The sequence below is a fragment of the Amblyomma americanum genome, chromosome 1, assembly GCF_052857255.1.
Source record: "Amblyomma americanum isolate KBUSLIRL-KWMA chromosome 1, ASM5285725v1, whole genome shotgun sequence".
Lineage (NCBI taxonomy): Eukaryota > Metazoa > Arthropoda > Arachnida > Ixodida > Ixodidae > Amblyomma > Amblyomma americanum.
In genome coordinates, this window is record NC_135497.1 from 52,922,820 (window position 1) to 52,937,845 (window position 15,026).

General features: G+C 45.4%; 1 protein-coding gene across 1 annotated transcript in view; it reads left to right on the forward strand.

The window, feature by feature from the left end:
- LOC144112822 (disintegrin and metalloproteinase domain-containing protein adm-2-like) overlaps positions 1–14,968 on the forward strand; it is a 51,133-nt gene extending 36,165 nt beyond the window's left edge. The window contains exons 15-16 of the mRNA XM_077645636.1: positions 913–1,276; positions 11,543–14,968. Coding sequence (XP_077501762.1) covers positions 913–1,276; positions 11,543–11,959 — 781 coding nt within the window. The 3' untranslated portion in view covers positions 11,960–14,968. The remainder of the gene's footprint in view (positions 1–912; positions 1,277–11,542) is intronic.
- The last annotated feature ends 58 nt before the right edge of the window (positions 14,969–15,026 follow it).

The following is a 15,026-nucleotide window of genomic DNA, read 5'->3' on the forward strand; positions in this document are numbered from 1 at the left end:
CGATGTGCACACTTCGGAGATTACCGGAAGCTAGCTCTCGTGTTGTTTATTGCTCATCAGGGAAAGTGGCAGCCAGCATGAGTGAGTCGGGTAAATGGTGCGCATTTCGAATTTTCATAGTGGAACTGATGTGCACATGAATTAACATTTTTTTTTCACACATATAGCTCCATGCATCATGCCAGGAATGGGCACTGGCCCGAGACACGTACTACCCGTGGCTCAGCCATGACTACCTTAGACCCTGCAGATAGGTAGACTACATCCCCCAATTTCATATCGCCATTTTTTGAAGAGAAAAAAGACGTGGACTTGTTCGCAGCAACGTGCAGACTTCTGTGCCTTGCATATGTAGCTCCAGTGAGAGAACATACTTCCAACCTGTTGCAGCACTTTGGCCAATTCTCTTAAATTCCTTGTTACATTATTGATGGAAGAGGTATTAGTAAATAATTACCAAAAAAATCTAAAGCTCAGCAATGAACAGCTGAGCCAGAAACAAAAATTAGCCAGTATAGTACATGGTAGTGGTGCTGTAGGGAGTCATTATGGTGCATCTGTTTAGATGGTTGGACTTGGCCTGATTTCCTGCTGCTTTGACAGCCTTTTTTTTTTCTCGAATAAATAGTAGTGCCCTTTTAACAAAGACGAAGGTGAATTTAGCTCGCTGGAGCTGAGTTATTGATAACAATATATTGATAATTTTGCAGCAAAAAAAAAGAGCTCAGACTTGGAGTGCACTGGATGTACGAGTTGGCACTTTTCCAGTGTTAAAAGTTGCAGGCTGTGGAAAGCTGGAGCACGGCGTAGTTCAGATTGGATTCTGTTCGGTGTTCTTAAGTTAAAGTGAGGAGTTGTGCACTGGTGCATTGCTTGGACCATGATGTGGACTGCGCCTCTTTCATTCTTCAGGAGCCGTGCCCAGCAGGTGGGCCTTGATCGGCGTGGGGGCCGCCCCCTGTCCAAGTTTAATATAGATGCCGAGGCCATCAAGGCACTCAACATTTCGGCTCCAGTGACCCAGCCCATGGTCCCACAGCAGCCGCTAGCACCAAGCGCGCCGCCAATGCCACCTTCGCAGCACCAAACGCCGCACCGCAGTGTCAGCCGTGAGCGTGGCAGCTTCCGTAATGTGGACATCTCGGGGCCAGTGCTGCAGAGCTCAAGCAACAGCCATGTGGCCCCAACACGGCCAGCGCCTGCCAGACCCGCACCTGCCCGGCCTGCCCCAGGGTGGCCCACGGGTGTCCAGAGGGCTCCTTCATGTCCATCACAGGTCGGTGTGCTCGATTATTGTTCACGGGGCCCAATTTTACAAAACTTTGCCATTGGCTACGGACATCATGTGGGGTCTGGGGCTTAGTCAGGTGGCAGCAAACAGTATTGTTTTTTTTTGCTATTCTTTTATTTTTGGCAGCATAAGAGAATAAAATACAATGTAAATCGAGTTTTATTGAGCAATTTTCAGAAACTGATTGAACAGAAGTAGCTCATAGTAAATGTAGCCTTAATCAGATATCTATAGAGGTTGGAGTTTTCTGTTTAAACCGAAAAGAAAACAATAAAAGTACGCAGACTTCAATTTTCGAAATTCAGTTTTATAACCAAAAAAAGGTCAGTGTCCTTGACATGCATCCTTGACAAGGTAGGGGTGCTGTGAGACATAGTACCGTTGGACTAAGTAACGCAGTTGTGCATTTAGAGGCATTGTGCTGCTACCTTGCACACATTTGCAGACCAGGGTGCTGCATCTCCTTGCCAAATGTTGTTTGCTACTGTAGCACTGTTTATTCACTGTCATCACCTGCTTTGGGCAGTTACTTGGTTAAGTGGGTTCCTCTGCTGTGTGTAACGATACTGAAGCAGAATCATGCCTACACATCTCGAAAAATTATGTTCTGGCTATCGCAATGATTCAGCTGCAGTTCCATCACAGCAGTCAACACTAAGGTCACGTGATACCTTGCGCCCTTGCTCAATCCAGGGCAATATCCCAACAAAAAACAGGGAATTCTAACTTTTAGAAATAAACTTCCACTTGTGTTTTTGTGTGATTTCCTTCTTAACTTGTTTTTTTTTAATGGTGGAATTTCTTTCTATAAGCGCAGCTGTGTCCCAGACAACACTGAAATGTCCTGAGGACGTACTGAGGATATTTTTTTGAACATATTCTTTATCCTAAGGACGTCCTCAAATGATCCTCAATAAGTATTAGAGATCCTCGTGTCTGGTCTCACGACAGCCTCAGAATGTCCTCAAAAGGACAATTCATGATGTTTGAGTACATTCTGAGGAGGTTTTAGCTGGATGCTGGTGTGCTGTGTGTGGTGTGCTGTGCTGGCCTCTTTACATCTCTTTTGAGCTGCTGTATTCTGTGCTGCCTAACGAAATGTAAATGGAAAATCAGCAGTTGAATATGCGTAATTCAGTTCAAGCGCACTGTTCTTTATGTCGCTAGTGCAATAAGGGGCTGCAAATATGACTTTCAGTGTGGTTATAAGTGTACACATACTGAACATAGCTTACAACTTACAATGCAACACTGCTCTTCAGCATAGGCAACTGCTATAAAAATTTGTCACTATGACATGTATTCATGGGTTCATATGAGAATAAAATGACCGCATGCACTGAAGCAGTGTTTTTCTATAGCAAAATAGTTCTGCTGCACGACCTAAAACATTAAGAAAAGAAAGACCTCCATTCAAAGTCTACATCAGTTGGGCTTAGTCCGAAAGTCACCTTTGTGCAGGACTTTTGTCGGTTTTGCCTCTTTTTTCTTTAGCTCTTCATCCGAGTGGTGAAACCACACCTTCACAACATTATGATGTTGCACTGTTTGCCATCAGAAAAATTCTTCTTCATGGCCTGTGAAAAAATATCATAGCAGTTATATTTTTTGAATCAATTTATTTTCCCATCTAACAATACAGATGGAGGGGTTGTAGAAAAAAGCTGCCAATGAGCAGCTTGACGAGTCTACAAACCTAATGTTCAGCAGGGAGGCAGAACTGAAACTTACATCAAAAGAACCACCAAAGAACGTACAAAACAGCAATGTGTACACAGAAGTAAATTTAAGCCATGTTTTTTAAATACAATGTGTGAAGTTCTCGGTGCAAGCAGGAAAAAAAATCGAAATTAATGAGAGCATAAATGTTAAGAAGAGATGGAGGAGTGTAATGATTGTTTTCCTAGGTTCAGTCGAGGTGTCGGCACTATCCATTCCTCGCCATGTCTTGTTGGATAGCCTAATGCTTTGTTCCTTAGTTCAGCTAATTTCCATAGGTTGGTTGTATTGTTCCTAATTTGTGTTTTAAAGGTGACACTAAGGCAATATTTATACAGAACATGTACTTCTCTAGAACGGCTAAAGAAGGCTGCGCTCGGATGTCGGCACGATGAATTATATGCATGTCTGAGATACCTTTTTGGATTAAATAAATACGTTCAAGGTTAGTGAATGTTGTAGTGCCCCACACTTAACTGGAAATAATTTAAACGAGAATTGAAGATTGAGTTGTAAATTATCATTTTAGTTTGTGTAGGAAGGATATATTTTAAATGACCTGTTGCACCAGTGATATGAGCAATTTTTTGTAACACATGATTAACATGATAGTCCCATGACATACTTGAGGAAAATATTAGCCCGAGACATTTGAACTGCTCCACTATTACAAGACGCTAGTTTAAAATAATATTTTGATGCGGTGGTATGAGTCCATTTTTCGGCCTGAATATGACCTCTTTAGTCTTACACTCGTTTATCTGCATTAAATTATCTGTGCACCAATCCTAGAGAGCTTTCATTGTGGTATTAATAATAATAATAATAATAACTTTATTTCCATCAGTGATGGAGGAGACTGCTAGTAAAAGTCGCTTTAGAGGCAAGCGACTTGACTTGAGCCCGCAGCCTCCTTTACAAGGCAAACAGCGATTGAGCAGGAGATATACATAGCAATTGACCACATGTGAAATTTGCACAAAAAATAAACGCAAAAACACAAATTACACTGATAGATAAGGTCATGGATGTCATTACCAGCAAAAAATAGACCCATATCATCAGCATAGATGACAAACTTTGCATTGTGGCTAATATTGACAATATCATTTATGTAAATATTAAAACAGTAAAGGCCCCAGCGTACTCCCCTGCGGGACACCACATAAAAGAGGTTTCGGTTCAGACTGCATGCCATTAATCAATACCACTTGCTGTCTAAATGGTAAATAAGAGTTCATTAATGATAGTGTTTTTCCTCGGATACCATAGCACTGCAATTTATTTAGCAAGATTTTGTGATTTACCAGGTCAAAAGCCTTCGAAAAATCTACTAGACTTGACTTGAGCCCGCAGCCTCCTTTACAAGGCAAACAGCGATTGAGCAGGAGATATACATAGCAATTGGCCACATGTGAAATTTGCACAAAAAATAAACGCAAAAACACAAATTACACTGATAGATAAGGTCATGGATGTCATTACCAGCAAAAAATAGACCCATATCGTCAGCATAGATGACAAACTTTGCATTGTGGCTAATAATGACAATATCATTTATGTAAATATTAAAACAGTAAAGGCCCCAGCGTACTCCCCTGCGGGACACCACATAAAAGAGGTTTCGGTTCAGACTGCATGCCATTAATCAATACCACTTGCTGTCTAAATGGTAAATAAGAGTTCATTAATGATAGTGTTTTTCCTCGGATACCATAGCACTGCAATTTATTTAGCAAGATTTTGTGATTTACGAGGTCGAAAGCCTTCGAAAAATCTACTAAAACTCCAACCACAATGCCTTTGTTTTCGAGCTGTGTTATTATGTATTCTTGCAAATCCACACATTACTTATATAACGCATCTACACCATATATATATCTGTGCCATAAGCATTCATGAGTATAGCAATCGCCTGTCAAACGTGATGCAGATATGAATGTTACTTAATGTGTGATTTACCTACTAAGCCCAAAAGAAGCATTGAGTTTAACCTATGGTCTGCAAACATGGGCATTTTCAGTTACCACTGAAAATGCCCATGTAACAGGGATGTCAGTGCACAGAAAAACCAGATCAATAATAGTAGCGTACTCGGGATCGCATGTGCAGCATTAAGGCTGCAAAATTTCTTTTCTTGCCCTTTTGGCCCAGCCAAATTTACAACCACTTCTGGTGTCATGAAGGACTCGAGCATATTTCTAGTGGCCTGTGGTGCAGCCATTCCCCCAAGGCCATGCAGTTGCTGCACATAGAAAAAGAAAAATAACATTATTTCAAGCTGCGTGCAAAGTGCAAATGTCGACAAAGGTGAAAATAGTGCCTCACAAATCGTGTCTTCATGCCTTCATTTTTCTCTTTTTCTCCCATTTCTCACCTTTTTAAGCTGAGGCCCTTAACATGGAGCAATAAGGGGCCCAGACTTGTGTTGGGCAGTGAGCAGTGGGAAATTTGGCATCTGCTGAGCCTCCTTCAGTATGACTTCTTGCTCTGATAGTCTGTTAGTGAGCTTTCGCGCACTACGGTGATATCTGCACCGGTGTCCACAATAGCGCCAATAACCGCTTCCCTAGAGCAGATTTTAATGTCCCTGAGCACTGGACGCGTGGATTGCAAGGCATGGGTGGACACGCGTGCCGTTAGCCTATCATCGCGCGGTAAATTCTCTCGTCTATCAGCTGGGTTCTCACGATCAAATGGGCAGTTCGCGACATGTCTCCAGCTTCCGCATCGGAAACAGCCACCCGACCGCGATACCTTTTTCTTTTCTCCTCCTGGCCTGATTGCGGCTATTCTGTCTCCTCGCTCTGCTCCATGCTTCTGCGTAGGTGTGGCTTCAGTTCTCGGTTTTGGGGGCGTGTCAAAACCTTTAAAGCTGTCGGCTTTCCTCTGAGCGCTTCCCTTCCCGGCGGCTTCCTCGTATGTCTGTAGCAGTGCAGCTATCTCATCCGCATTCAGCCATTTCTCAACCTCGCGCAGCTTGACATATTTATGTGCTTCTTCTGATAGCCCCGCCTTGAGCTGGTCGGCAACCAGTAGCTTCAATATTCCGTCAAAAGACGACACGCATCGTGACTTCAAATAAAAATTTAAGTAACTCTGGACACGTGTGACAAAAGCCTTCCAGGTTTCTTCGCGGCGCTTGGTGGCCCCAGAAAACCGCCTTTGATACTCTGCGGCTGAAAGTTTCAACACGTCTAGGACCACCGCCTTCAACTTGTCATAGTCCCTGTGCTGCTCTGCGGTGAACCGTGTCGATAAGTAGGCTACCCGCTCAGCCAGCACCGGGAACACAAGCTGCGCCCAATGTTCCTTCGGCACGTTGTAAGCCACGAGCAGGCATTCCACTGACTCAAACCAGACGGGTACTTCACCGTCTGCCGGCAATTTGGGGAACACGCCGGCAAGTAGCTTAGCATACTGTCTCAACCGCTCGTCCTCGGAAGGCGCCGCATTCTGGCTTCGAGAACGCATGATTTGCATCTCGAGCTCTATGGCTCTTATTTTTTTTCATACAATTCCAACTCTTTCTCAATGTTTTGGCAATGCCGTGACCCCAACGCCTCGTTGCTGCCCCTGTCTCCACCGTCCCCCCTGTCACCACTGTCACTACCGCTGTCAATCATAGATGCCTTGTCGGGGTTAAGATGACCAAATCGGGTTATCATCAACTACGCAAGCCTTAGTCAAACAGTGACCGCTAAGAAAACGAAGGAACCAGGGAACTCACTCGGAGCTGCGCTCAGGGTCCTCTTTTCGGGCAGGGATGGAAGCGACCTCGGACCAGGTGTCGACTGAAGCCGCTAGCTGCTGCCTTTACTCGGGGATGCCGTTTTCTGTCCGCTGAAGGCCATGTCCGCTTGAATCTTCCAACTGCCGCCGTTGCTCAGGGATACCACTCTGTGTCTGTTGAAGGCCTTGTCTTCGGCGTTTCACGCCCGATGCGGTTCGCACCTTCGTACCCCCGTAGCCTGTCGTCCTTTCGGTATCTCGCCTTGGATGCCGAACTTCGTCGTTCTCTCCATGGATGTCTTCATCCGTTCCTCGGGGCCGCTGCAGAGCACCAGTACTGTCGACTGCGCCAGTAAAAGTTTGCCGATGGTGTTGGTCCGGTGATTTCCAGAAACTGGATGCACCGCTTGGAGGCTTCTCGATGATATGACTTGCAGGCGAAGCGATTTAGTGAGAAACGAACTTTTATACAGGCTATTTACAGCTGGGTACAGTCAAAATACTGGAAGATATATATAGCAACTGCACAGCTACTATAGTCCTCCATAAAGTCAGCAATAAAATTCCAATAACGAAGGGCGTCAGGCAAGGAGACACGATATCGCCAATGCTGTTCACCGCATGTTTGCAGGAGGTATTTCGAGGCCTGAATTGGGAACAGTTGGGAATAAGAATAAATGGAGAATACCTAAATAATCTGAGATTTGCTGATGACATTGCCTTGCTGAGTCACTCAGGAGGTGAACTGCAAATCATGATCAACGAGTTAGACAGGCAGAGCAGATCGATGGGTCTAAAAATTAACATGCAGAAAACCAAGGTAATGTTCAACAGTCTAGCAAGGGAACAACAGTTCACAATTGGCAGCGAGAGCCTAGAAATTGTGCCGGAATACGTCTACTTAGGGCAGGTAGTGACAGCTGATCCGGATCATGAGAGGGAGATAACTAGAAGGATAAGAATGGGGTGGAGCGCATATGGCAAATTCTCGCAGATCATGAGTGGCAGTTTACCAATTTCCCTCAAGAGGAAAGTGTACAACAGCATAATCTTACCGGTACTCACCTACGGGGCAGAAACGTGGAGGCTAACGAAAAGAGTTCAGCTTAAGTTAAGGACAACGCAGCGAGCCATGGAAAGAAAAATGATAGGTGTAACGTTAAGAGATCGGAAGTGGGCAGAGTGGGTGAGGGAACAAACACGGGTTAATGACATCCTAGTCGAAATCAAGAGAAAGAAATGGGCTTGGGCAGGGCATGTGATGCGAAGGCAAGATAACCGCTGGTCTTTAAGGGTAACGGAGTGGGTTCCAAGAGAAAGTAAGCGTAGCAGGGGGCGGCAGAAGGTTAGATGGGCGGATGAGATTAAGAAGTTTGCAGGCAAAGGGTGGATGCAGCTGGCAAAGGATAGGGTTAATTGGAGAGACATGGGAGAGGCCTTTGCCCTGCAGTGGGTGTAGTAAGGCTGATGATGATGATGATGATGACAAACAAAAGTCAGTATACGGCCACAGCTATCCGCGGCCTGCCTAGCCGACCACCTGCACAGAGGCGAGGGACACCGCGTCCCAACAGTCAAACTGGCGCGCCTTGCACCAGCTCTCAACGGTCACTCCCTCCGCACTCGGCCAGACCGAGCGCCTGCCAGCTAGGAGTCGCTAGAGACCAAAGCACACGGGTGCGGCTCCCTTCGCGGGTACACCCCGAAGATGCCCGCGCCCCTTTCCACACGTAAAAATAAACTGCTAACTGCGGCTCATCAGTTTTGACGAATAGGAAAGCTCAGAACTGATGTCAGCGTTTTCCCTTACCCACGAGTTGCTCCCTAGGTGGTCTCGCAATCCGCCAAGGGGACAGGGGTCCAAGGTCGAGGCCGGCAGATAGCCCCGCCGTCCGGAGCGGCGAAGGAAACCGCAAGGACGAATGGGGAGACTAACCAAAAAGGCACGAGTCCCCTTCTAACGGCGTGCACCAAAGCAAAACAAAATAAAACAAAACCGGACGCGCAGCCTAGGTCACTGCCCTCTCGCGGAATATTCGCAACACATGTACAAAAAGATGCGACAGCGCGCCGAACCCTACAAGAGGCATGTATGGCATGTGCAGCGATGGAGCTAGAGAATAGTTTCACACAGGGCATGGACATCGTTCCCCAGACCCACTCACAGGCTTCACTGCTGAGACTACACAGTTAGTTACGTTTTAAGTTTATTAGGTGTATGCTGAAAAGGAAATTGTGGACTCCGAACACAGCAGAAGGACTTAGCTTGGAAGACTTAGCTTGTAACTGACTGGCCCTTTCGTGTTGTGCACCATGTGCAGTGCTCGCCAGTAGTAATAGCCTAAAAAAATTTGATGTATTTTGCTTTCACATGACAACATTGAACTGTGGTCATGGGCCACAATACTGTAGAATGTGTGCGTATTTATTCAGATAAGCACAAAATAGATGATACAGCTGGCAGTGCAAAGACCTATCAACCTGATAATCATACTCTGAAACCTCGTTAATTCAAAATCATCGGGACCGTGAAAAATATTTGAATTAACCAGGTTTTCAAGTTAACCAAGTACACCAAACAAATGGGACCCAAGCAGAAAATTTTGCTGCGGGAACGCACTACCTATATTAGATGAACTTTGCAGTTACCATATATTGCTGCTTAAAAGTCGACCCCCAAACTCATTATCCTTGCTGGGCAAGAAAAAAAAATTGACTCCAAATATAGGTCAATGCGTACCTTTATTTGGAGCACCCATTCCCTTGCCCGCCTCATTCCGCAGCCAAACTTTGTTTTGTTGCTTCAAGCAATTATAAGGATAGCAGTCTGAAGCTAGTGGAGACCACGAGTGAAAAAACAGCACTCTCCTCTGCCTTCCACACTCGCGTGCAGCCCGGCTGACTGGCGGCAAACCGAACTGCAAACGGTCCTGTAGTTTTAGATTCCGGCACGATGCATGCCCCGGTTATTATCGGAAGTGAAGTCACTGGATAAGTTTGCAGAATACCACATTCCTTTTGCCCGTGCCACCAAACTTGGATCAAACATGGCTGCCACAGCCCAGTGCTGCCTAAACAGCCAGTACCAGTATTTGAAGGCGGTTTCCATAGAGCAGCGGGCTGCCAAAGCCTCTGGGCTTTCCTCTAGAACTCGCGTGCATGCACAAGGTACTGCGTCAACTGGTACGAAAATTATTTCTTGGTTTCTTAGAGTATCCATTCAAAATATTTCCAAAGACAGCTATGACAACGCGCCGAAGTTTAATTTGTCAATTGTAATGAGTTGCGGCGGCAGATACGCAGGGAAACACGGATATATGCAATGCCAAGAACATCAGGCAGGGGAAGCCATGAAGCTTCCGAATCCACTGGCGAGGAGAGGAGGATCTAATACTCTAAAAACTTATCCAGTGACTCTAATCGGAAGCTTGATTTCGTGCAACCTACTACTTGTCTGAGGAAGCAACTGCTAATAAAACAAGCCAAGTAAACGGCATGCAGCTTGAATTCTCTTCATCGGAACCGATCTGCTTACGAATTAACTTTTTTCAACGCATGGAGCCCCACGCTTCCTGCCAGGAATGGGCATCGGCATGCGGGTACAGCCCTCTGCTCGTCCAAGACTGTCTTAGACCCCACAATAGGTCGGCTTCGCATATAGGTCGACCCCCCCCCCCCCCCAATTTCGAATGCTCATTTTTCTGAAGGTCGACTGATGTGCGGCGGTACTCAAAGATGTCTGTAACCCTCACATCATTCAAAGAAATGGCGCTGCATTGCGCGCAGCCAACAAGTCGCGGACACTCTCTGACGCTACTAGGGTTAGGAGATGTTTCGATGTCAGCACCTCCACTAGACACTGCCTTGATCACTGACAGGCTGGAGAGGAGCAAGGAGCGTGCACATAGCTGTTTTCAGTCTTGCCGTGCCGGGACGAAGCCCCAAGAGCGTGTTACTTTGAAGCTGATATCCACGGTTGCATTATAGTGTAGTACATTGTTTCCTCTGCAGATGCACGCTTCAGCAATCCACAGACCATACCATAGGCTGGTTTTTGTGCTAGGAGTACTGGGGCTTTGCATCAATATTGGCCTGTCGAGCAGCTGCAACATTCTGCGGCGCCGCCTTGCAGCTCCGATAGGCCAGCATTTCACCAATTTGTGGGGAAATTGGGATCGGGCATTCCCACATAACACCCAAGATCTTCGAATCAGCCAGTTTGATGCAGGCCGCCGCTTCGAATTATCCGGTTAAATTTATATTCGAAATTATGGGATTTCAAATTAAGAGAGTTCAAATGATCCAGGTGTTACTGTAGTTGTCTTTCTATGTTCACTCATTGCTCATAAATGCAAACACTTGTCTATGTGCTTCAAGATCAGTGCCATCAAAGATCTGGAAAACTCCTAATTTTGATGCACAGCAGATGAAAGTTGTGAAAAAATACAAATTTTTTCCAAAAACGCCTTTCATATTCACTTCAAAGAAAAATTAAGAAGCACAGAACCCTATTTATACATTAATTGTGTGTGCTTTGCAGTGCATAGTATATGGCCCTACAATTTATAGTTCTCAGTCATTAGTAGCAGCCTGGTTGCTGTAAGATCTTGAGCTTTGTAATTGATATGGCACGATAACCTTATCTGCATTTGTGCACACTTGCTTAGCTCTTTATTCGGGTCAGTCACCGTAAGGTCCTCTTGGGAGTAAAAACTACCTTCTTTGTGCTGGCATAATGCTTTCTTTTAATGCTTGTCTTCAGTTCACCAATTGTGTTCTGGCTGTGTGACTTCTGTGCAGGGGAGCATGCGTGGGCGCCCGCGAGTAGCACGCTCGGCAAGCCAGCGCAGCAACGGTCCTCGGCCAGCACATCCACCCCCGCCACGGCCACCTGCACCCCCTGACGGGCCTCTGTACGATGACTGTGCCACAAGTCTAGAGTTTGCAGGCACCCCACTAGCCTTTGTGCATGATGAGCCAAACAGTGCGCAGAACCGTGTTGTGAATAGGCCGTTGCCTGCACGACCCACACCTGCCAGCTCACAACCCACACCAGTCAACTCCCGACCCACACCAGTCAACTGGCGCTCCACTGTAGGAGGGGTAGCCGCGCTGGCGCAGAAGTTTGAAAGGAATGCAACAGAGTCTTCCCAGCCACATCACGGGAGAGTACAGCCTACACCAGGGCAGCGGTCTTACACAACAACACTTTCATGAGCATCCTCATAGCACACTGGCATTGTACACTGCACTTGGCATGTGGTTGCTTGGCCTGGATTTAACTCTCTGCCGTGGCCACATCTGAGGTGCAAGGCATAGGAGAACTGTACACCTCTGCATGTCGAGCACCGCAGGTAGTGACGTTGTTGCGCATTGGCTGTTGAACTCATCATAAATCCTCACTGCGTCTCATAGTCCAAGCAGGGGTCATGTGATCATGAAGATTTCATGTTTGCACAGCTTGTGGCATTACTGAAAGACTAAGGACCGGATTTGGCTGCCATGATCAGTTTTTAATAGTATATCTTTATTTTGGCTGACACTGTTTTACAAACAGGAGCCTGCAGGAATTAGTTAAATGCAGCCATCTGCATATACCAAGCTGACACAATACATGTGGCAACTGAGTCAGAATAAAAGGCAGTGAATTCCACCTATGCTCCGGCACATGGGCAATTCATTGTTTTGGCTTGGAGATGCCATGTCTCAAGTTTAGGCAATCGAACTGGACAAAAATGGCTTGTGCAAAAAGGGCTTGTGCCCAGCTGCAGAACTTGGCCTTTATGCTGCATTTTTTAATTGCTAAATTTCATTTCACCACTTTTCAACCATTGTATACTTTTTTGGGAAGCAGTAAGCCCTGCATTTCATTGTGAATCTTGTTTTGTTATAAGGCAAAGTTATACAATAGAATCCTGCTGTTATGTTATTGAATGCTGCATTTTCCCAGCTGCTACGCTGTAGTCAGAGTTGTGCGTACGGCATTACAAGTAATTGATTTCTTGTAATGCGTTTATTATTTTTTTCAAGGAGTAACATTCGCAGTAATTCAATTTTTTATTTATTTATTTTTTCTTCTTCAAAGAATCAGTTATTTGTAAAAGTTACCTTCTGTTCGAAAAACGAGTCATAACCACCAGTATGACTTCGAGAACCGGAACATGCTGGCAAACACTAGTTCTAGTGCCGAATATTCCTTCGCGATAGAGAGACAATGGTCAGGTTGCGTAAAAGCTATGTGCGCAATGATGTCGGGACATGCAAGCCTGAGCGGCCTGCATTTGACTAACCCTGTGTTCTGTGGCTTGCATTTCTTCATGATGGCACAACGGAATGTCAGGTTTAGTGAGCTTGAGCCTTTTCCCCTCAGAGTGCGTTAGCAACGAAGCGTGAAGCCTTGCGTAAATACAAGCTGGTACACAAGGTCTTTTTAAGTTATAACTCACCCTTCCCTCCAGTGCATACACAGAGAGAGCCGTCAGTGTCGCTGCTGATGTAGTCACAGTCGCAAGGAAGCATGGAAAAAATACCGGTGAAAATTTGGAAAAAAACTGCTGGTTAAAAATTTACAGTGTATGAATTGCAATAGACAACAGATCAAGGTAGCTGCACTAGCTTATTCTACATATATATTTCCCTCATGCTAATAAAAGTTCGAAGGAAACTAACGTAGTAGTAATCGATTACTTTCTTGTAATTGTTCAGTTACTTTTTTCGGGGCTGTAATTGACCACTGAAAACAGTTGCATTTCAGATGGAGTAATTGTAATTGTAGTCGGTTAGTTCTTTTCTGGAACTTGCACAATCTTGTTGCAGTTAGTCAGTCCTACTATAGCCCCCATAGAAACTCGTGTGATACAAACTCGGCCGTCGCATCTCAATTTCAGTAGTGTTCCCACATGAAATGCTGCAAATGTAGCCTCGCTCAGGTGCTTTACTCTATGCAGGCATTTTGGCATCCAATGTTTAGCACACACGCTACAGTGATGGCACAGCAGCTCCAAAATGGAACTCCACACTCCAACGGCACACCGCAGCCATGCTGCCGCATGCACGCTTATGGGCAGCATGAATTTTGTTTCAGCAGTTGGTGCAGTCTCATTGCTGCTGCGATATGCATGCAAATAACTGAAAGCACAAAAACAAAGCTATGTCATTCGGACAGCATTGTACAAGACGCAGTTGACGGGTTGGCTCCAAGGCTTTCCTTTTATCATCCACTTTTTTCTTGTAGCCTGCAGCTTAAAGGACTAAATTTCTAAATTCCAATAGACAAGGGTCATGTGTGGCCGCTGAGAAAACAGTGTAGAAGCAAATGTATGCCACAATATGGACCGCTCTGTGCACACTCCCTCTTTGATGCTGCCACCCTTTCACCGGCAGCTGTTCAGGCAAACAGAGCCATTATGGGGCATTTAAGGTGCTCTCGATGAAGAGAGTCGCAAAGCCTTGCAAATTCGAAAAAAGCATGTTGCGCTTACAATATAAAAAAAAAGAAAGAAAAAGGCAGACAATGCTGCATTATCTCTTCACGCACTGTATTCAACTGCTGTATTACCCGGCTGGTACAGTTCTTTTTCGTGGTCTCATGAAAAATGTAACAGCATGATTCTACTGTAGTACGGTCATACAAACTTTCCACACTGTTTTGAAGTATGCATGTGTGCTCAGTTTGACCAACTTGCAACAACTACAACGTTGGCACACTTCCAAGCACAAACACACATACACACACATGCACACCTTATCCTTGTTTATGTTCCTACACTGCTTTAAGTCATTACAAGTACAGTATAAACTCCTTAATTTTCAAACTTCAAGGGACAGGGGAAAATGTTCGAACTATCTAGTGACCCCGAAAAAGCTGTCAAGAACTGCTTGCATCAAGGTAAATTTATTTGGCGAAAGACTGGGCAACAAGTGCCTGAATCTGGGATGAGAACAGCGCGGCAATGACTGTTTTTCACATTTCCATCAGTGCTTTATTGCGTGCATACTTTCGGGACCAACAAAGCAGAGCTCCTTCAGAATCGTGAGCGCCTCCTGCAACCTTCATGGTGTGACGTGGTAAAGCCCTGCTGCTACCGCGTAACACCAATCATAAATGGTACTGTCATGGGTGAGGAGGCTTCACCACACAAATGCGAACGGCACATGAAGAGCACGCAGTTTTGGCGCACTGCAAGTACAGAACCACGAGTATGAAAATGAAGGCAATTGCTTAGTGGCGACGAAACAGCAAGAAAAAAAATGGGCGGGTGGGGTAGAAAACATGAGCGATGTA